This window comes from Gossypium hirsutum, chromosome D10, assembly GCF_007990345.1.
Source record: "Gossypium hirsutum isolate 1008001.06 chromosome D10, Gossypium_hirsutum_v2.1, whole genome shotgun sequence".
Classification (NCBI taxonomy): Eukaryota; Viridiplantae; Streptophyta; class Magnoliopsida; order Malvales; family Malvaceae; genus Gossypium; species Gossypium hirsutum.
In genome coordinates, this window is record NC_053446.1 from 56,878,969 (window position 1) to 56,903,156 (window position 24,188).

A 24,188-nucleotide genomic window follows, 5' to 3' on the forward strand; every position below is an offset into this window, starting at 1 on the left:
ATTTCGGGGCTTTAGCGGCGTTTTTGAAAATACGCCGCTAATGCTTGGTGTTTTAGCAGCGTTTTTTAAAAGCGCCGCTAATGCTGGGGGCTTTAGCGGCGTTTCTGAAAAAAACTGCTAAAAACATTTTATCTTAATTGGTTTATTTATATTAATTAAATAAAATTTAATTTATTTCTAATTGAATATTTAAAATCTTCAGAAAAAAATAATGACACGTAGAAATAATTTGAAATAAAACACATGGAAAAATTAAAATACTATTATTTAAAATAATTTTAAAGTTGTTGGGGTACATGATTACTGATTTTTTTAAATTATATATTAAAAAATTTATTATATAACCCTAAAAGAGATAGCATTAATTTTAAAATATTGAATTAATTATCACTATAGTTTAGGATTTTTGGTTTAGGGTATATGATTTATTTAAAATTTAAGGCCGATTTAGGAGTTACTATTTTAAGGTTTATGGAGTATGAATTTAGGGATTATGGTTTAAGGGTTGAGATTTAAGATTTAGGGGTTAGAGGTTAGGGGTTTAAGGGTTAGATATTAGGGGTTAAGAGTTAGGATTCAGGGTTTAGGGATTTAGGGGTCGAGTTAAGGTTTTGGGTTTAGATTAATTATTTTTTAATTTAAATTTTAAATATGTTCTTATATAATATTTGTAAAGGAGATAATAATCAATTTGTTTAGGATTTTTAGTTTAAGGTATATGATTAATTTAAGATTTAAGACCAGTTTAGGAGTTCATATTTTAAGGTTTAGGGAGTATGGATTTAGAGAATATGGATTAGGGATTATGGTTTACGGGTTGGGATTTAAGGTTTAGGGGTTAGAGATTAGGGGTTTAGGGGTTAGACATTAGGGGTTAAGAGTTAGGGATTTAGGATTTAGGAATTTAGGGCTTAGGTTAGGGTTTAGGGTTTAGATTAATTATTTTTTTAATTTATATTTTAAATATGTTCTTATATAATTGTAAAAGATATAATAATAAATTAAATATATTGAAATTATGAGTATAGTTTAAATTATTTAAGAGATATATAATAGATAAACTTTATATGTATTGAATGGTTAATTTAGGGTTTAAGGTTAAGGTTTACTTGAGATTTAATTGTTGAATGATGAAATTTTATACAATCAATTAATGTTTTTATATTTAAAAATATTTAATCTAAACCATTTGATATATTTAAATATTAGATTTTAAAAAAAATATTGATAAATAAAAAAAATAAAAAGTAACAGATTGATATGAATAGGCAACTATCTATTTTGGATAGGACCAAATTCTAACAAATAAAAATAAAATATAAAAGCTAAAATCATTCCACATCGAACCTCTAGGAAAATAGTTATATTTTAGTTAAGAAGAAATATCTCCAATAAAATAGAGTTTAGATTGGAAAAGAATAATATAAAATCATGATTAACGTTTCAATTTTTAATAGAAATTTGATATGTGAGAGATTGATTGCTTACATTGAATAATTCTAACTTAATAATTAATTATAACCATTTAATCATTTGTTTTCTTATTAAAATATAAGGTATTTATTTTGTTTACATTGAGAGTACTTGGTTTTTTTTTATAAAAATTCAATTTATAAAAAATAGTAATAATAAATGTTTTATAAAATCACTTAACTAATAATTTTTAGTAGATAAAATAAAGAATTTTTAACAGAGCAAAACAACGTCGTTTTGTTTAAAATGAAATAATTTTTTTAACGCTTTTATGAAAACCGTCACAAAAGATAAACAATAATGGCATTTTTAAAAACGCCCAAAAATTATTTTACTTAAAAAAAACATGGTGCCGTTTTATCCCCCAAATTTCCCCTAAAACCCCTAATTTTCCCCCCTAAAATCGGTATACTCAAAACACCCTTTAGGTTTTTTAGATTTATTTGTTTGATTCATTAATGTTTGATTGCAGATTAGTAGGGATTCAATATGGATTTCTGTTAATGTTTTTGATTCCGTTCTGTTTGTCAATTTCCATTGTAGGATTTATGTTACTTGTGCTATTTCAGACATCTTTTAAACTGATTTTGTATGAAATTCTCTCTCTCCCTCCATGATTGCTAGGATTTTCATTCTTGGAATTTTTGTGAGTGTTTCTGTATTAGGTTTTAAGAAGCCGAACTAATAGCCTTGCTTAGCAGCAAGCACTACAGACCAACGCCAGCTGAAGATGGAGACGGAGAACCAGAACTCTTTTCAACTTGATGTGGGAAATCTCCTCACTTTTAACCCTTTTCACAACTTTCCTTCCCTCTCCACTTCCAGGTTTGCCCCTTTTGTTCCTTCATAATAATTATTGTTTTTGTAGTAGTTTGCCTCAGTTTGATTTTTTAGATGATCTGTTATATGGATATTTTTCGTCTTTCTCTTTGGGGTATTTTTTTTATTGGAATCATGAGAAATTTCTTAGGGGCAAAGGTAATTTGGAGCTCTAAAATAAATTGAATAGCCATGCACTATAATACTTATTTCCTTCAAACTTGGTTAAGATAGTTTTTTTCTTCAAAGCATGAACTGCAGATTTTTGTTTTGCTTATTTGGTCTGTAAAAGATGTGGAATTTTGTTCCTTTTTGGTTTTACCCATTCTTTGAATAGATGTAGAAATTGACATTGCTATTTTCTAGAGTAAAGATTTTTTGCTCCTTTTTTTGGACAATATCTTAATCATATTCGACACATACTATTAGTCTTATTCCAACCTGCAATTCCCATTCTTTGATGGCATTCCCTTGTACCCTAATATTTATGTCATTTTAGCAGTTTAAATGTTAGCCTATGATTTTACATATCATGCTTATGGGTATCGATGGTTGCTGGAATTAAACTTCGATCTCTTTTCTATAAGCATCATTTTCATCCAAACTTTCTAGTTCTTCATGAGGAGATGAGAAGCTTGATGAACACGGGACGCTTATGAAACAAAGGATAATAGTGATATGTACTTGGACAAAGATGGGAAAGATCGTGAAATGAATGTAAAGATCTTAATTTATTGCCGTTTTTCGTTGTTACGATTATGTCTTCTTTTCTAGTGGGTTGTTCAGGAGTCCTGAAAAATCATTTGGGCAATCTTAACTTGAGGCAATTGATGTGTTTGCAACATAGACACCCTGATTTTGTGCATTTGAGATTCCTTGGATAGGTTTTATTCACCCTTGAAGGCATAAGAATAGGTGGTAAAAGAAAATGTTTAGACCTGGAATCTTTTTTTAGATAGATAATGATGTCTTGTAGATTTGCTGCTAAATAAAGAATTAATCCTTATTTTGGAGTTTGGGCTTCTTGCTTCTTGGTTTACTTCTATTTTCTACTGTTATAATGGTGGTTTTAATATTCTTATGCGTCAATTTTTTTCTACAATTGTAATAGACAGAGCTATATTTTTAGAATTTCTTTCTGGCCAAACTGTTGCTCTCTTTCTGTAAGTGAAAAATCGGAAAAGGTTATATAATTTAAAGATTAGTTATCCATGTGAGTCTGTATAAAAAAATTATACATGTAAGTCAAATTTTAAGAGATTATGAAATCAGTAAAATATTTGGTGAAGAAAGGAAAATCGTAACAAATGTAACAAAATCATAGTTGATCCCAAGCTGTTAAACTTTTATAAGGAGGCATCAACTCTTCACTGAGTTTCTTTTGAGTTGCATACTTAAACTCTCCCTTACAGCAGTTTTGGATAACTCTTTCTTTCTCCCTACTCCATGGCCTTTGGTAAAGCTTTGTAAAAGAAAATTATTTTATGGGTGCTCGAAGTCAAAGAAAATTATTTAAGGTAGCTGAGATCCAACCAACTCCAGCCTTAAAAAATAGAAAGAAAAAAGAACAGAAGAGATTTTTTGACCCTGTTCTGGTTAGCTGTCATGATAATGTCAATTACCATTTATTAAAGTTCCTTTTCCATTTGTGCATTTTAACTTTTTGACCATATGATTGTAGAATCGCAGGGAAACTAGATCTGGGGTTAAGGATTCTATTCCTGCTTGGATCAAGTTCTCTATTCAAGCACCTGGTGAAATCCCATACAGTGGAATATACTATGATCCACCAGAAGAGGTATATTTAGTGTGGTTTGCTTGGAAATATTAAATGACTTAATTCTTTTCAAACTATGAGCTGCTGAGATAATTGGAGCCTAGGTAAAATCAGGAGTACTAACTAATGTTTGTAATACTTTTAAAATGAATGCATGAGTGTGAAGATGCACCAACATGCATGAAAAAACGAGTTTAAAGAGAAATAATTTCTTATACTTCTTTGAATAATTATGCAAGGAGGTTGTTTTTTATGAACGTAGTGTTGGTGTTAAGAATCAACTCCCTTAAAAAAGTTTATAACTAACCGATTTTGGTTGGTTCACTTTCGTATGTGAAATCAGTTTTTAAGTTATGTTATTGCATGTGCATGTTTAATCACTGCCAGATTCAAGCAGTTATATGTATCTAATCTCAAATTTTTGTTACTCTCTTGTGTGACTAACGGAATTTATATTGTGACGAGAAAAGTACATATTCAAACACTCCCATACAAAAAGACCAAAATCACTTAGAATTTATTAATCACATGCTGGAATGAGTAGCATCGTATGCATCTCTCTTTTCCCTTGCATGAATTGTTATTCCAGTCTTCTGTCAGATTGCTTAACGGTTCTAATTTATTGATACTTGCTATCATGCCATATTTTTTGTACTGTTTCTTCCAATATTTTATATGACATGTTCCTCCAAGACTTTGAGAATGAAAAGAAAAGCAGGAGTTTTTTATACTAAAAAATCATCTTGGTATTATATTTAAAAAGATGCACTGGGAAGTGCATCAAACTGTATAGCTGTCTCAAGAAACCTTTTAATTTTAAAATGAGTCTGAATCCCGATGACAGAGTGACCTCTCCTAAAGAGAAAAGGATGGATTAAGCTTTCCAAAACCCTTGTAGGTGTATGTGACCTACTTCCCTTGTTCTTTGATTAAAGGAAATTAGATTGTCTTCCATTTGGATTGCATTAAATGTTGAGTATTACTTCTGTAAATGATATTGCAAATGCCAAATAACTAGCATCTCTGTTAACTGCTTTGTGTATTGAAATATCTCACTTAGCAGTTAGAAATCAACAAAATGAAAGTTTAATTGCATTTCATTAGGATTCTTCACCCATTTCTGAAACCTATTAAGAAGCCTGGATTTGCAATTAAACCAAAATCTGGAACTATTTTTCATCTTCTTGTCCGTATGATGGTTATTAACTAAGGTGTCTATCTGGGTCCACAAGGTCCTGTGACATGGTATCACAAATATATAGTTTTAAGGGCTTTTGGAGGTTCTTGCGTCTTAATAAGCTAAGTTGTATGCAGCTTACAAACAATTAATATTCTTAAATGTAGAATACAACCATTCCATTCTTTTCATTTTTGCTACATGTTACTAAAATGCTAAAACCCAATTCAAGTTACTGTTTTAGCACTCACAAACTGTTGTTGTATCAGTGTGACCATTCCTTTTGTCTTTTTATTGGTTCTCATTAGTTTTTTCTCTGGGAATTTTAGTTTCAGGCCTAATTTGTGTTTAGGTAGATTTTTTAATTATTTTGGTTCTCTGGGAATTTTAATTATTTTTTTAATAGATGAATGGACAACTTATTTATTTGTTGATACTGCTGATTGTGCTTAATTTGATATTAGAAATGTCCTTTTCAAATATTATAGAATTGGAAAATTAGAGGTCCATTCCTCACTTTTCTTCAACCCGAATCCTGACTTTGAAAATTAAAAATTGGAAATTTCTGCTCATGAGAGTTGGTGTATGGTGTAAAGCTTGATGAGGGAAGAGTATAGAACTTAGTGATATTATGATGGTTTTTGAATTTCCATTTTAGTCTATAAATTTTGAAGTTTACAAAACATGGCTGCAAAACATGCAGTTGTAAGTCAAGTTTTTTTGTGTGATTTTATACATTTTTTTTTGTTTATTTGCTCTAACTTATTTGTTTTTTTTTTCTTTGCAGGATGCTGCTACAGGCAGTGTTAGTAGGAATCTAGATAATTCGTTATTATTTGTGCCTCTTAAACCCTTTGTTGCGGAGTTTCCAGCCGCCAAAAAAGAAGAGCAAAGTGATCGATTGAGTAATTTGGTTGGAGCTGGTTACCAAGCTTTTGAAGATGCTATTTTAAATAAACTGACAAAGGTATGACCTTGCTGCCATATATCGTACAGCCGATTCTGTGAGCTAAATTTTGTCTAGTAATTAGATTTAGAATATTTAACTTGATGTGCCATTTCTTCCTGGTCCAGAATCTCAGACTTTGGCCTTTTTTCCCCATTGTTGAGTAGGTCGGGAGTCATGAATGAAGTTTGAGATACACATTAGCCGTTAAATCTGGTTGATTTTTGCTACTGTAAAGTATTTATGGAATGGAAAGAAAGCTATGCATTATTATCTGTTAGATTTTAATCTAGCTGTTCCGCATTTTTAAGATGTTATTAGAATTGCATCTGCCAAGCATTAGTGTTCTTAGAACTCTGTTATATCTTGTTAAATGCATCTTTTCCTACTTTTTGTAATTTGAATTTCCACCATGTGTTTTTATATTTGATCACTTTTCCTCGACATTTATTATTGACCAAGCTGCAGAAAAATAACAAAAATGATGACAAAAAGGTCTTAGGAGCAGATTGCAAATGCGTCAGTGGCATTTTATCCATAGATGTTTTGCCAACATGTCCTAAATTTACTAGTTCGGGATTGAATTTTAGCTTTCTGAAGTATACCTTTTAAGAAGAGAGATGAACCATTCGGGTTAAAGACATAAGTTCTTATGTATGTAAATTCTATCTTCATTTATTAATGCTCAATACTTCAAACTATTTGATCTGTAATTTTCTTAAGTAGAACATTCTTCTTACAATCTATGCAATAATATTTGTTTTCTTATTGTAAGAATATTTTTAACATTGTAACTTTTAACATTATTGTAAGAATATTTTGAATTATACTTCAGTTATCAATTTATATCATATATCTTTCGTTGAATTTGAAGTATCATTTAGATTTGTTGTTTTTGGTTGGATTTCATGCTACAGGAAGGGTTGTATACGAATGAAAATTTGAAGTATCTTTTAGCGGCGTTTGTTTGTGGGTAAAGCGCCGTTAAAGACCATGTTTTTAGCGGCGTTTGTGGGTAAAGCGTCGCTAAAGGTCATGTTCTATAGCGGTGTTTTTTCAAATAAACGCCGCTAAATTTTGGGGCGTTGTTTATAAAGGCTTTTTTTTTGCGGTGCTTTATTTTTAGCGGCGCTTCTATAGGCCTAAAAAAACGCCGCTAAAAGCTTGTTTTGTTGTAGTGATTTATAATTTTTAATATATATGTTTGAACCTAAAGTTGTTAATTGCCTTAGATAGTTTCAATTGAAGGGAAGTGTCTCACAGCAATGGCCATTTTAGCTGCCACTGTAACAATTGAGTAAACAAAATAAACAAAGAACACACAAGATTGTTTACGTAATTCAATTTTCCTACATGTGCGTAACCTAGCTCAATGAACAATTCTACTATATTTATTCTACAATAAAACAACCGAATCACACTCTATAACTCTCCAAGTATAGAAACTTCATTTTTATGCTTAAAGACTAGAACACTTACCTCTAAATTTCTTTCCTAAGAATTAGGATATAAACATAAACAGTTTACTCTTCAAATGCACTCACAAAATAGGTTCCTCAATGAACAATAATGTATTGTCCATGCTCTTTTTCAAAACCTATACAAGTCTCTCAATATATAAGAGTTCTTAAAACTTGCTAATACTAGTGATTAATTACGATCCAACCTCTTGAAAATAGGGGTTACAAAATAGCATACTAATATAAGATGAACTAATGGAGATTCAAGTTTCAATGACAATTTCAATATAATCCTGACTGGTTCTCCATAACCCAATAGTAGAGTAATTGATTGATCTGATCCGATCTAATCCAATCAAATCTTCAAAGATAATTGTTTTAACTGGATTGGTCTTTAAAGATGGGCTTCCATATTTACACAATATCATTGCAGTTCATAGCTCAAATATTTTATTTCAATAAATTACCAATTCCAAATACGGCAAGTATGCTAGACTGTCGTAGGGTCAATGAAAGTGGCCACTTCCGACTAGCACATAACAAGCTACTTCAAAACTTGCCTCAACAATATGTTTTCTATTTAAATGAGAACTAATCTAATTTATAATAAAAGTCTATTAATTTTGAAAAATAATTGAAATAATAAGACAATATTTTTAAAGTAATGAAAAAAAAGTGGGAAGCAACCAATAGTAAAATATTAAGTAATTAGATAAAATAACTTGTCGCACGAATATGAGTCAAAATTTTACTTACAAAGAACATTACATTAATGTTTCATTACTTTTGATATAATATTTCACAACACAATGGTAAACAATATTCACAATTATGTAAGTATTACTAAAATAAAATAATAGTAAAACTATTGAATATCAAATAACAATATCTAAACATCTCAAATAATAATGAAAACTACAATCATACCTTTTTTTCAATGGCGAAAATAAAACCCATTGAATAATGCTAAAATATGATTTTTTTATACTTTTTTTATTTTGATTCAAAATGCATTGCTAATGCATATATTTATAGTGCTAAATATTAATTTTAATTGATATATAACTATAATAAATCTAAAATAATAAGTGTAATTCAATATGGATACAAATCCTGATTAAGTGATAATAATTATCACATTGATGATGAAAACATTATTGATAAAATAATTATAATTATACTTACATTTATTTTATATTAATAATTTGTTATCAACGTAATTTTACATCTAAAATTTAATAGAAACATTAGTAATAAAATAATTAGAATTACATTATATTGTTGATTTTATAGATTTAAAAAAAATGAGAAACATAGATACTACAAATTTTTAATTGATTGATTTTTTTTATCTTAATTTCTCAAATAGATATTAATCAAATTATTTGTCGAGTTGAAATTTGTGTTGAACCGAACCGATTTGGTTATATGCAATTAGTAGTTATAAAAAATAATATTTAATTTAATTCCAAAATATGTTTATTTTCTTTTGAGTTTTTGACATATAAATTAAGAATGAATAAATAAATTTATATATTAATAATATATAATTTTACATTAATATTTTTTTTGGTACTTTGTATATTCATTTTACGGTTCATGTTCGAAATTTGTGGCTATACTTTACCATTAAGAATGCAATATACTTTACCATTACACCCAACTACTTGTTGATAATTTCACATAAATAATACTAATAACTTATTATTCTAATGTCACTTTAATAATATAATTAACAAGTATTATTGTCAGCTTAAATGTTTTTCCAAACTCGTACTTCTATATATATTATTGTTGTTATAAATATATTTATATTTAATGTGTTATATATTTAAAATTTAAAATATAAAAAGTTCATGTATTAAAATGGAAAATGGAAAATTTTCCATTTTGAAATTTTTTAAAATTCTAATTAACAAAAGTAAAATTGTACTTTGGACCCCTTAAAAACAATAAATTTTTTATTTAATCTTGTAAAAATTATAATTTAATTTCGACCCCTGTACATTTTGATGTATTTTTATAATTGATATTTATTATAATTACCAAAATTTAATATGTGTCTATGAATAAATAAAATTCAGAAACTATACTAAAAATGGAAAGGACAAAAGATAGCAGTTAGCCTGGTATTTTTGGAAGGAAAAGATAGGTGTTAGTTGTTGTTTGGGGGGTTGAATGAAAAATTATTTCTTTGGTACATTTCGTGTGCATAAAAATAGTTATAAAGTGGAAGCAATTCATAACCCAATTTTGTCCTTGCAATCATTGTTACTCAATTTTCTCCCCCTCATCTCACCTTTTGCTATTCAATAATTAAATACTCAAAAAAAATTTGAATATACATACTCAAAATTAAAATATCTAACTCTTTATTAATCAATTCAACAAATGTCTAAGGAGTTTAAAATAAAAGTGTCTATGGGTCCGATCGGGTTCAATCGAAATCTTATGCCCGTTTGTTAGGTTCGAGCCTAATTCGACTAAAAAAATAGGTCTAAAATTTTGCTCAAAATCGATCCAGATAAAAATGCTAAAACCTGAGTCCGGCCCGACCCACTTGTATTAAATCTTTTTATATAATTTTTTCAAAAAAATACAATGCATCAAAAATACTAAAACCATTAAAATAAATATTTCTCAACAAATTGAAAATAAATTAAAAAAATCTTGTATACTTAAATAACACTAAGATAGATACAACTTAACAAATAAATTGCCTCTAGTAACAAAATTAACAATAAAAAAAGAGTTATATAATATCTAAATAATAACATCAAAATAGTAGCAACATAATAGTAACATGGTAGCAAAATAGTGAGAAAATAACAAGAAAATATCAGCAAAACAACAAAAAAATAGTTTTTTTTAATTCGGATCGGGCTCGGGCCAAAAAAGCTTTACCTGAGGCACGATCTATTTTCCAAATTTGCCTTATTTTTTTTTGCCTAAACTCATTTTTCGAGTTTATATTTTTACCAAAATTCTCCCAATTTTTAAGTAGAGGAGTCCGACCATGTATAGATCTAATTTAAAAGTTTATGGGTATTCAATAGAATTTGGATAACTAAAAGAAAATATGCCTACAAAATAAATTTGAGAAATAAATCAGCTACTTTTAAATAACGAGTCAAGCATGATTTAAGTGTAATTCAACTATTTCTTATTTATATAATATATTCTTTATATGCATGTAATTTATATCTTATACAATAACATATTTATAGGGTGTTTTCATTTTAGTCACTCAAACGTTAAATCTCTAATAACAGTTTATTTGTATATGTCACATTATGTTTATACTTTTATTTTGATCACCTAACTTTTAGGTTGTTTTCATTTTGGTCACCAAAAAATATTTTTTTAGCACTGATCGAGGTAAAAAGCAGTAAGGATTAAAGTGAAAAAGCAGTAAAACCTAAAATAATGATTTAAAAATTGTCAAATTATACTTATTTACCCTATTGTCGAAAGTTCTATTACTTTTCCAATAATGAAATTTTAAATTTCAAAACTTCAAAATCAATTAAATAAATTATTGAAAAAAAATTATCCGTCAATTGATTTATTACTATAATTTTGAAATTAATTAATTTAATCTTTTAAATCTTAAAATTTTATTTTATGTTTCCAAATAAATCATCTTTAATAATTGTACATGAAATCCAAATTTCCTTTGATTATATGGTCTGAGTCTTTCAAACTAAGCTAAAAATAAAGAAAAATCATTAGTATTAATTTAATTAATTAATTTTATTTTCCATACCAAACAAAACCCAAATTTTTTTCATCACTTCTTTACCCAAATGAAGAATAAACAATTAATTCAATTAATCAAAAGAAATTTAAGTTTCACAAACAATTATTAAATATGAGTTATCAAATTGATTTCATTAAGAATGATATAGAAACATAAAATAAAATTTTAAAATTTATAAGGAGGTTAATTTATTTTATTTCAATATTACAATAATAAATCGGTTAACATTATCAGAGGATAAAAAAATTCAAAAATTTATTTAATTGATTTTTATATTTTGAAATTTAAATTTTCAATACTGAAAAAAAAAAGAAGTTTAGAAGTTTTAGCAATGTGATAAACAAGTACAATTTGAAATTTCAAAAAAAAAAAACAAGTACAATTTGAAAATTTTTTAGTGCATTACTATAATTTCTACTGGTTTTTCATTTTAGTCCTTAATTTTTTTTATAATCAAACTTTAAAAAATGATATTTTTTGGGTGATCAAAATGAAAGTGTGAACATGATGTGGCGCGTATAGTTAACCGTAATTAGAAGTTTAATGATTGGATGACTAAAATGAAAGTACTCTAAAAATTGAGTGATGAAATTACAAGAATTTCATTTTGGTGATCAAAATGAAATCTCCTTAAAAATTGAGTGATTAACTAAGTAATTTACATGACTTAAACATTTTAAAACATGTAAAATTATATTGGTTTCAAAACTTTAATTAAAAAGAAAAAGAGACTAAATATTAAATTAAAAAGTTCATTTTCAGAAAATGAATGGTGGGACGAACTTGGGTTGCCCATTTGGATGAAGTGAGCTTTTAGTATATATTCAAAACTTGTTTTTATATATAAAAATTACTATATTTTTTAAAATTTTTAAGGTATTTACTGGAGTAAGTCTTGTAGGTCTATTAAGGAAATAGATGTTGGTCACGAATTTTAAAATTGTTCCATACCCAAGACAATGATCGAACCTTCGACCACTAATTAAGAAAAACCACAGTAAAAGGAAACAACCATTATGGAAGAAAATATCCATCAATAAACAAGAATGGAAACAAGGTCAGACATAAGGAGAAATAGGAGAAACAAAAAATAGAAATAAAAAACGACATGACAAAGGATGCCCAATATGACACTCCCAAGATCCCCTAAACAACAGGCAGCAAACACAGACCTGCTTGCAACCACAAATCTAAAAGAAAGAGCAACATTCAGCACATTAGTAGCTTTCTTTAACATCATATTAGTAGCAACACAGAGTGGTTCAGAAGCTGGTGGAATTATTTTAAGAAGATTCATAACCCATGCTTGGGATGAGGAACCTTGGAATATATTAACAACAGAGTTCTTAGAAAACCAATGATTTATCCACTAGCATAATTCAGGCTGGTTTGTGCTAGTCATGAATTAACTTGGTCCAAACTAATCCTAAATATCTCATATGGATTGGATATCTTCGATGATGCTGACAACCTTGTAATTCACTCCTTCCAATCCCTTCAACTTAACTTATGCATACATCAGTTATCAAAGTACGGCATCAATCTTCGTGGGAATGGTTGTCTCATCCCCCAGCAAGGAAATTATCTCATAGTTAGCAGTTAGAGGCCACTATTTTACTTAGCCAGATCAACCAACTTCGACCACCTAGTCAAAACGAAACTGATAATAGCTACTACATCCTCCACTTTTTCCAGATCCTAACACCATCATTAAAAAAAACACTATTGTTTTTCCTTGAACCAATAAACAACAATAACAAAAAAAAAATCAAAATAAAAATAGCTATCATTCACCAAGATTAACAAGTTATTCCACAAACTAAAAGAACAAAGATAAGCATATTATGCGAGCAAAAAGAAAAAAAAAGAAGAAGCAAAATATGCTATAGCCTATAGGTACATTTCGACATAAAACTTGCTGTCATTCTAAAATCCATATCAAATTAAATAACCTACAATTTAAACAATGACTTTGCTCTAATACTGGGAAATCACATCAATGCATATCAAGATACACACTAAATATACAAGAAGAAAGACATCTGATATTGAAATACCATCAATCTGCAAAGATGATCTCTTTACAATAAAGTCTCTATAGCTATTCATACAAGAATATGTATAACAGCTTCGACTAACAGCTACTATTAACTCCTTAGCAGACTATAATGGATAGCAAATAGTTACAATTGAACCAATTGTATAACAGCTTTGACTAACAGCTACTCTTGACTAACAGCTACTGACTATCCTTAACAATGCAGCAATGCTCGTGCGATCAATCTCAGGCATCCAATAAGAACCTTCAAATTTTGTCATACAAAGAAATACTAAGAACAACCCTCTACTTGGAGAAGCTAAATAACAATTAATCCAAAACAAAAAGAAAACTAAAACTAACAGATGCTCCCTTTTCAAAGAAAAAAAGAATAAACAATAGAAAATTGTATTCCATCTTAGTTAAGGTTATTTATTCAACCATCTGGGCTAAACCCAATTAGAAAAAGCAGAGAAGCAGCATTTACAAACTTTCCAGTTCCTTTTCCTTGGTTTTCAATGCAACCAAACAGATATTTAACACGAGAAAGAAAAAATAATAAGAATTACCTGGGAAGATAAGAATTGAAACTGGTTGTCTTCTGGTTCAATTTTAGGGTTTTTTATCAGCCCCTCCATTGATTCTTTTCATTTGGTTTCAACAAAATAAAAAAAAAATTTCAAGGAACTACAACGAGAAATAAAAATAATGATAACATATATCCGATATTCATAACTCATCACGGATTCGACTGAAAAAATAACTAAACGAGCAGCAAAATTCAACGAAAATGATAAAGAAATAAACTGCTGATAGAAAGGTATTTGACTTACAGTTTTTGTGCGAAGCTGAGATTAATATTTTGGATTCCATCAAACAACAAAAATTTGGAGCTATAATGATACAAAAAAGAAAAGAAAAGGTTGAGAAGGAGCAAATCGGTTGTAAAGAAAAAGAAAATAAAAGGTGAAGCCTGGGAGGGTAAAACAGGGAGGGTAAACTGAAGGATCGCCTAAACGGAGCAAAAGGGAGGTATTAGAAATCGGTGGATTTCACCGATTAGGTCAGTAATGGTTTAGCCCCATAATAGCAATACATTGAACCAAACAACGGATTAGAGGCGTAATAAGTGGGGCCCACCGATAGCCAATACACCAACCAAATATGCTCTAAGTATTTGCACTTAATTACAAAAACATTGAGGAACATAGAGTTTAAATATTAGATTTAGACTTTTTTTTCTAAATATAAATTAGTAGATAACACATATAAATATAAAATTTTTGATTATTTTCTATGAATTTATTATATGTATATTTAATAATGAATTTGATATTTTTAAGAAAATTATAAAATTGAAAATTTCATACTTTTTTATACTATTTACATTGTATATATTATATTGAAACACAATTAATTTATTCATAATTTATACATTTCATTTTTACCATTTATATAGCAAATTCATTATAAAATGTGTTGTATTTGAGTATTAAGCCAAATACCAAGTGAAGATTGTGTGAAGATATTTTGTTGTTAAAAGTTTGCAAGAAATTAAATTGTTAGCCCAAGGGCCCAATAATGGATATGATCCAAGAACCCAATAAACTCAAGTGGGCTTGGGAAATTGATTGCTCTTTGATGGTTGAAAATAAATAGAAAATAAAGCCCAAATTTTCCACAATTTAATGATTTTGCTTTTTCCTTTTCCTTATTCTAGATTATGAACCATGTTCTAAATTGATTCTTAAACTCAAAACATTATAATTCAGTTTTGTAATTATCAGTTATCAAATGTGGTATAAATCATATTTAAAATAGGTTGGTCAATTTTTAATAATACCTGCTTCATAAACAACTTAAATTTTATATATTAAAGTACAATCAATTTAAGAGAACTTTAAAAAATACTCGTTAAATTCAAATTATTTATGCGAAAGGAAGTATTTTTAAATTTATTTCACATGTTTTAAATATTTTCCACGTTAGATTCGAGCTAACATTTAATTTCTAAATAGACGGCTAAAATAATGGAAACTAAACTTGAATTTGAACAAACAAACCACTCTTCATGTTCATTAGTTTATTTTTAAGCTTGTTCATATTCGCTTATAATTTCATGTATTTTTATTCATTTATTTAAAATTATGTGTGTTTGTGTTCATTCGTTTAAATTCAATGAACTTATTCTTGAACATTAAATGAATATGTCTACAAACATATAATTGAATATGTTCGAAAAAAATTAAGAATATGTTTATGATTAATACACAAACCATAAATATGCATACTTCTTGTTTTTTATAATATTAATAACTATATTATAAATAAACACACAAATAATAAAGTATTAATTATATAATTGTAGAACAATAATCAAGCTTTAAATAAAGTATTAAATGAGTTTTAACTAACGTAAATAAATTTGTTTATAAACATAAATGAACAGAGCATGTCTTTTTTGTATCCTGATTATTTGATAAATGTGCCTCAAAATCTTGATCACACATTTATTTAATTTGAAAAACAAATGAAAACTTGAATTGTTTATCAAATACTCTGTTCGTTTATAACCCTTAATGTGACAATAAAACAACTTAAATTAGGTTGCTCAACAGAGCATGTTTAGAAAACATGTTTATTTACACAGTGAAAATTTAAAAAAAAAATTAAAACACTCCAATCTTTGTGGTATTTATAGTAAAAACACTTTATCAAATTTGTACACGTGTTTTCAGCTTAATGGTCTTAGTCATTTCCTAGATTTAAACCAACACAATCTTCTCAGCTATTCTTGAACCCTTACTTCAAGAGTGAGCTCTAATTCACGAACCAAACACATAATGGAAACTTTAACTTTTTAATATATAAAGTTAATTCTCTCTATAAGCAAGAAACCTAACTTGAGTTCTCAAAAAAAAAAAAAATTATTTGAAAAACATAAATCTCACTACGCTCAAAATTATGTTTGTTTTGACTTAGCTCATAATACCTATATATAGTGAAAATTCACAAACATTCTACTTAAATAAGAAAAGATAAAAATAATAGTATTTTAATAGAAAACACAAAGTCTCATTGAGACTATGGGTTAGTTTGGCAATGCTTTTGAAAAGTGTTTTTGAAAAGTGATGTGAAAAAGTGACGTGAAAAAGTACTTTTGAAAAGTTTAGTTTAAAATTTGAGTGTTTAGTATTACTCTCAAAAAATGCTTTTGAGAAATAAAATATCTATTTTAGACATGTTATTACCAAGTAACAAGTATACATTTAAATAATATTTAAATTAGTTAATATTATTATATTTTAGTAAAAATATAAAAAAATATTATAACTTGTTGTTATTATTTTAATATATGAAATATAAATTTTAAATATTTTTAAGCAATAAATATTAAGTATTTATAAAATTTAATTAGAATATATAAACTATATTTTAAATATTTAAATATAACCATTAAATATTTGTAATTAGTATTTTAAAAAATATTTTTTTATTTTTAATTAATAATTTTAACACATTTGTAATTAAGCACCAAAAAGAAAAAAGGGAAAATACTATGTTATTGGAGGGGTGAAAAAATAATTAAGCACTAAAAGTGCTTTTGGGAGAGGAAAAGTTAAAAATTTTAGCTTCTACTTTTCAGAAGTGCTTTTGAAAAGCACTTTTAAAAAGCAAAAAAATTCAGCCAAAAGCAGTTTGTTTAGCACAACTTTAAAAAAAATACTTTTGGAGCTAGAAGTGCTTTTTTTAAGCACTGCAGAACAGACCCTACATGTAGTGGGCGACAAGTCTCTTTGGGAAAAGCCAAAGTGCCACCCACCCCTTATACTAATGGGCTAGTTGGATCTTTCATGTATTGTATATTAATATGTGTTATCTAGTCTTTAAACTAATTTAATATTATGTATTAATATGTGTTATCTAGTCTTTAAATTAATTCATATAATTTATACAATTCAGCAACCAATTTTTTATTCTCAAAATATTATTTATTTGATTAATTAAAATAAATTTAATTAATTCACTTAATTAAATTATTTTCTCAACCAATTTCTAGTTTTGTTAAAATCCTAATGAGTTTACAGTAGATCAAATAATTTAATTGTTTCATTCCATAAAACTGCAATGTCTGACTAATTTAATTTTCACTTCAAATTTAATCATTTAATTACAATTAATTAAATAATAATTCTAAGAAATTAAATCAATTCCTTAGTCATCTCTTGTTCCTTACGAGAAAATGCATTTATTGCAGATAGTAATACATGCAATCTATTTCTCTTTTTGTCGTTTCTATTCATTCAGTGTATTTGTTCTGAATGCAATTCGTAAAAGGTTACGTTGAGCTAGTAGAGAGATCGGTTGGACATATATAATTAGACTCAAATAATTTGTAATTAAGTTTTGACTATTCATCTATTAATTATAACACTATTTAGTCATGGAGTCAATCTATTAAAAGTACCATGACTGAAATCTCCCTTAATATATACTATTACGAAAACAAATTACAATTTTGCTCATCCAATAACATTGTCATTAGTTTTTTACCTTCATATGATAACCTTAATCTCTTTAGGTTAAATTCATTCACCCAATATGACCATATTTTATATCATGGTAACCATTGCATCTCCCTTTATGAAAAATTGTATTACTAACATATAATAATCAAGTCATTGGTCCTAGACAAATAACTCGTGGGCACATTTCTTCTTCATTAACCATGTAATGTTAGTGGTAGAATATCATTTACCCTTTACTGGGATATGAATTCCACCGTTGTAAGAAAAGCTATGTCATACATAAGTTATATACCCAACGCACCAACTTTCGGCTCTATTACCAATTAAACTCAAGCTTTTAATATATAAAAGTATAAAAGTAACATATACATAGTCAATTACTTACTAAGACTGAGGTAAGTCACACTATGAGCGTCATAAGGAAATAAATCCATAAGAAGATCTAGGATAAATTCAACTTGAGTCATATCTGATATATTGTCAATCCAGACAATCAAACATATGTCTCTATCTTTCTAGAAGTCATCCATTTTGATACCCAAGACAATGTATCTTCCCAATTGGACTTGATAGACAACATAATAGTCTATTGAATCAAATTGCTCAATTTTGATTTTTCACACAATTAACTATTTAGATTACCTACTAATATAAGTTGTCTTTTCGCTTCACGATCCAACCACATGATACAATTTAATATTAGTTAAATAAGGTAATCAATGATCTAATATTTGCTTATACATTTTGTTTTTCACGCAAAAACCATTAAGGAAAAATATACAAAAGATAATAATTTAAACAATGAGATTTTATTAACCAATCAGTTTGGAAAATTACAAGCATTAGTTACGAAATAACTATATTTATGGCTCCAAAAACACTTTTGACCCAATAAGCACTTTTGAAAAGTAATGAGATACAAAGCCTTAATCTATAACTTTACATATAATACAAGACTAATGGCAGTGTTGAACTGAATGGGTTTAATTGCTACAATTGGATTAGGAGTGAAAATTTAAAATTCAAATAAGTACAAGGAAAAAGAATGACCAAATTGAAAATTACATGGACTAAAGTTCATCAAATTAAAGTATAAGAACTAGAATATGACTAAAAAATTATAATGGCAAAGTAATGATAGAAAATTCATGAAAAGTACTTATTTTGAAAAAAAAATGTAATTTACTCTATAATGACTAGTTAACTTAATTCTCACTTCAAACTTCAATTATTTGAATCCAATAAATTAAATAATAGTTTGAAGAAACTAATTCAATTTCTAAGTCATCTTTTATACTTAGTGAGAAAACTCATTCACTATGGATAGTGATACATACAATTTATTTCTCCTAATCGTCATTTTCATTCATTCCATAGTGTTGGTTCTACATGCAATTCTTTTTAGGTTATACCAAGTTAGTAGAGGGACAATTGAACGTATATAATTAGGCTGAAATAATATGTAATCAAGTTTTGAATTCAAAAAATTATTTAGTAATTGAGTCATTCCACTAAAGTACTATGGTTGAGCTCTCCCTATTATATACCATTATGAATTAATCTACTTATAAAGTGCTCGTCCAATGACCTTGTCATATATGTGTTACCTTCATAAGATATCCTTTATCTTTATGGGTTAAATATGCGCCAACAATATAATTGTAGCAACTTGGTTTTAGGCAATGTTGAAAAATGCACTTTTTATAACACCCCAAACTCGACCTAGACGTTATGGCCGAATCAGAGAGTATTACAATGAAGGGTTTTGAAACTGATGTTACCTCGGCAAAATACCTTTTAAAGTTACTTGTTAAAAAGAGTCCAAGTTTTACTAAACATATACATTTCTAAAATCGTCGTTAGTTTGTTCATAGACTAAAACATAATTTGCAGCGAAAATCTTAAAAGTCGTTATATTTAGAAAACTCAATTCGTATTTTTAGAAAACATGTGCAATCTTAGGGAAAATTTTAGAATTTTGGGCCCACCGTGCTTGTGTGGAATCCACACGCCCAATTTGGCCTAGCCCATATGGTCCACACAGCTAGCCACACGGCCGGGCACACGCCCATGTGGCGTCGACAGGCCACTTTTTGACTTTCACTAAACCTCATTTTCTCGTCTTTTCGTTACACACCTGGTTCATTTTCGAAGCAATTGCACCCCTACAGTGAACATCACCCTTGACAATGGCGACCTCAAAGCTTTACTACGCACCCAAAGGGTCTCTTTTTTCCTGAAGAGCACCTAGCAAAATGGTATACCAAATTAAACTCATACACCAACGGAAACTAAAGTAAAAAAAATCAAAACTCCCTCAACACCGCGACGAACCATTACATATGGAGCAGTAGGACGGAATCAAAAAGTTAAAAACTGTGATTAGAAGGGAGAATTTTGACAAAGATCAAAAAAGAAAATGAAAGTTCAAGAATGGAAAAAAAACAGAAAAGAACATTAGAGGAGGAAAATTTTTTTGAGAAAAAAATAATAAAAAAGTAAAGAAAATTTAAAATATGATAACATATCCCTAATTTTCTTCTAACTCCCCACTAATCCTCTAACTCTTAACTACCTGAGAATTTCACTTCCACCAAACCTCTATCACACTACCGAAGCAAAAATTATCATTCTCACTCGCACGAGGATTTGAACACGAGACCTTAGGGCAAGCTAACACCTTACCACTTAAATTAACAAGCTCATTTTAATATGAGTTTACAAACAATATTACATAAGCCCACCCAACAGGGATAAGGCTAGGATAAAAATAATAATAGAATTTGCTAAAAGTGAGACTTGAACCCAAGACCTCAAACACACACCAAGAACACTTAGCCACAGAAGCAAATACACATTTGTGACAAAATTCACAGAAACAAAATTAAATTATTCAGGGCATTACACTTTTAGAACCCCATTTTCATAAACCGAGTTCGTAAAGGAAACTCGTTCTCCATGTACCAACATTAGTAATGGACCAAGGGTGTGAAATTCCATATACAAAACTCCAACTAAGGCTTCCTCTCCATCCGGATGTTCCACAATGTAATCCATTGTTGATGCTTTACTGCCTAATTCTTTTCTTATTTTTCCTCTTATTAATATCGTGAATATTGTCGAAGTTCTATGGAACAGCAAGAACATCTTACTTACCTCTGAATTGTTGCAAAACTCAATCCCTTTTGTACCACTCAATAAAAATTTAACACAGGTGCATTAATGCACCATATGAGTGAATGGTTCTAAGTTGATAAGGGAATACACTTGGAACATCCAATGTAGTATATGATATCCACACGAATTGCACAATTAATAACATGATTATAGTGACATGAGTAAAATAACATAAATAAAGTAATTACATGACATGAATATATTTTTATTTTGAAAAAAAATTACCTCATCCCCTACGTATGTCTATATCATCTATCTGTAGACAACGGAGGTTTTAGATTTCTCGATCCTTTAAAAAGTAAGCCATCTGAAAAGAAAATTTGTTAGATAATATTTTCATAAAAAAATAATTCTTAATCGAAGTTTTAAATTTTTTTTACCTATTTACAAGTGGGAACACATGTTGTTGGTGACTCATTAATGTCAGAAATGACATCCTGTACAATGCCCAGGATTGTAGCAGTATTAGACACTCGCCTATATCTTATGTATCGTGCTTCGTTGCTCAACAAAGCTCACGGTACAACATTGCTAATACTACTGAACCCCAACTGTACGAATGAGTAGCTTGCAAATCAACCAATAGAGGTAAGTACATCAGGTGGAACTTTATTGCTATTTGTGTCTAACATAAGTATCCCATGTCAGTTGCAATATATACACTTGAACAGTGAACATCTTCTCCAACTCAGTGGCATTACTCGATAAGGTTTCAAAAATTTTCTTTAACTAGGAAAAATTCAAATTGGTAAACATAGCTTCACCATCACCAGGCGATCGTCCCAACAACTAATAACAGAGCTCGCAGATTCATATAATAACGACTCATTTTCAGTGGTGTCAGAAACAATCGTTTTGTGACCACAATTCTGACATGTAAGTTCAAAATATTAGTTATTTTATATTTACGAAATTATTTAAGTGTCATATTAAAATTTAGTTCAGTAATTTGTTAATTAAAGAAAAATGGCTAAATTGTAAATTTAGTAAAAATGAGTACTATGGATCTTCTTAGTGTTTGAAGGCTCAATAAAGCAATTGGACCATGGTTTTCATAAATTTTAATGGACAATGGCATTATTTATTTAATTTGGAAGAGTAAACATGGTTAATGGTATGATTAGTTTAAATTAATCTTGAAAGTCTTAATAATTAAAATTTTGCTTGAGTATATATTAACTATAATGAAACAAAAAGATGAAATGGTGATAATTTTTCTCTCATCTTTCTTCATGGCCAAATGGTGAAAGAAAACTTAGGGTTTTAACTTTTCAATTTTCAACCCTTGATTGGTAAGTGATGTCTAGCTCATTTCGTGTAATTTTTATATTTTTGGAATCCCGGGAAATTGATTTTGTAATAGTCCTTTTTTCAGTGATTTCAAGGCCACAAATCCGACGATTAAGTCCACAAATATTATTATTTAATATTTATGAGTTAAACATAGTATTATATTAGATTTTTATGTGGTAATTTATGTTATTAGAATGAATAATTAAATTTAAGTGGTATGTCCTTAAAGTCAAGTGGTTTTAGAAAATGATGTATTGAGACCTCGTTTCTATAATTTGAGCTTGTAAATATTTCATTTACGGACTGTTATTCGGGTTATATATAAAGTTGGTTAAGAAATTTTAAGGTATAAATAGTTAATTAGGTAAAAAGGACTAAATTGTAATAGATGTAAAGTTAATTGCTATGGATTGTTATGGGTTAATTGAGCATAGAAACATATTTGAACGTATTCATATGGTAATTATACCATATGAATTGTAAGTGGATGGTTAGGTGAAGATTTTTATGAAACTTTACTAAATAATAAAGGTCAAAGTTGTAGTTACATAAATAAATAAAATTAAAACATGAATAAAAAAGATGAACAAAGTTAATTTTATCATCTTTATGAGGGGAAAAGGCTAAAACTCCATCGAAGCTTCAACCAAGCTTTCGACCAAGTTTATTTCACATGTTTGATCAAGAAATGCTACAATTGAATTGATGGTCATTAAATTAACTATAAATACGATAAAGACAGACGCACCTATTGAACAATAGTATAACTATGGTGAGTAGGGAATATCGAGGACTAAAAGTACTAGTAGTTATTGTCTTCTTATTATTTAGCCTATAAATTGGAGTGATTGTTTTTAATCTAAAACTACTAAACTAATCTAACTAAGAACGCAACAGAGAATAAAATACGAAAATAATCAAAGATAACCAATGAGATAGACAATACCTAGGAAAGAATCCACCTAGACTTCACTTATTATTATGAATCTGAACTAAACGATTTATTCACTCATTACTTGATCCGTAGAAATCTCCAAATTATGCTAATATCTCTTTCGAGAGTAAGAACAACTAACTCTAGGTTGATTAATTGAAATATCTTTCTAATTAAAACCCCTATTGTCGTATTAACTCTATCTATAGATTCCCCTATTAGATTTGACTCTAATCCCGTAGATTTATGTTGTCCTATTTCTAGGATTGCATGCAACTCCACTCAATTATGCTAGATCTACTCTTAAATAAGGACTTATAAAGTGCTCGTCCAATGACCTTGTTATATATGTGTTACCTTCATAGGATACCCTTTATCTCTTTGGGTTAAATATGCGCCCACAATATGATTGTAGCAACTTGTTTTTAGGCGATGTTGAAAAATGCGCTTTTTGTAACACCCAAACCCAACCTAGACGTTATGGCCGAATCAGAGAGTATTACAATAAAGGGTTTTGAAACTGATGTTACCTCGGCAAAATACCTTGTAAAGTTACTTGTTAAAAAGAGTCTAAGTTTTACTAAACATATACATTTCTGAAATTGTCATTAGTTTGTTCATAGACCAAAATATAATTTGCAGCGGAAATCTTAAAAGCCGTTATATTTAGAAAACTCAATTCATATTTTTAGAAAACATATGTGCGATCCTAGGGAAAATTTTAGAATTTTGGGCCCACCATGCCCATGTGGAACCCACACGCCCAATTTGGCCTAGCCCGTATGGTCCACACAACTAGCCACAC

The 24,188-nt window shown here is 28.6% G+C and overlaps 1 protein-coding gene across 11 annotated transcripts; it reads left to right on the forward strand.

Annotated features, from left to right (window-relative positions):
- The first annotated feature begins 1,786 nt into the window (after positions 1–1,786).
- On the forward strand, positions 1,787–6,956 carry LOC107915158 (uncharacterized). 11 transcript variants are annotated; one of them, XR_005919792.1, is made up of 5 exons: positions 1,787–1,879; positions 2,139–2,298; positions 3,974–4,090; positions 6,034–6,213; positions 6,321–6,956. XR_005919792.1 is itself a non-coding variant. In XM_016844314.2 (5 exons), exons 2-5 carry the CDS (start codon positions 2,971–2,973, stop codon positions 6,802–6,804), a joined length of 486 nt encoding a protein of 161 aa, XP_016699803.2. In that variant the 5' UTR covers positions 1,787–1,879; positions 2,139–2,970; the 3' UTR covers positions 6,805–6,956. The 11 variants fall into 11 exon arrangements, 9 of the variants coding, with proteins under 9 accessions (XP_016699803.2, XP_016699799.2, XP_016699800.2 ...); XR_005919791.1 differs by having other exon boundaries at positions 6,661–6,956; XM_016844314.2 differs by having other exon boundaries at positions 2,139–3,009; positions 6,655–6,956.
- Positions 6,957–24,188: the final 17,232 nt, after the last annotated feature.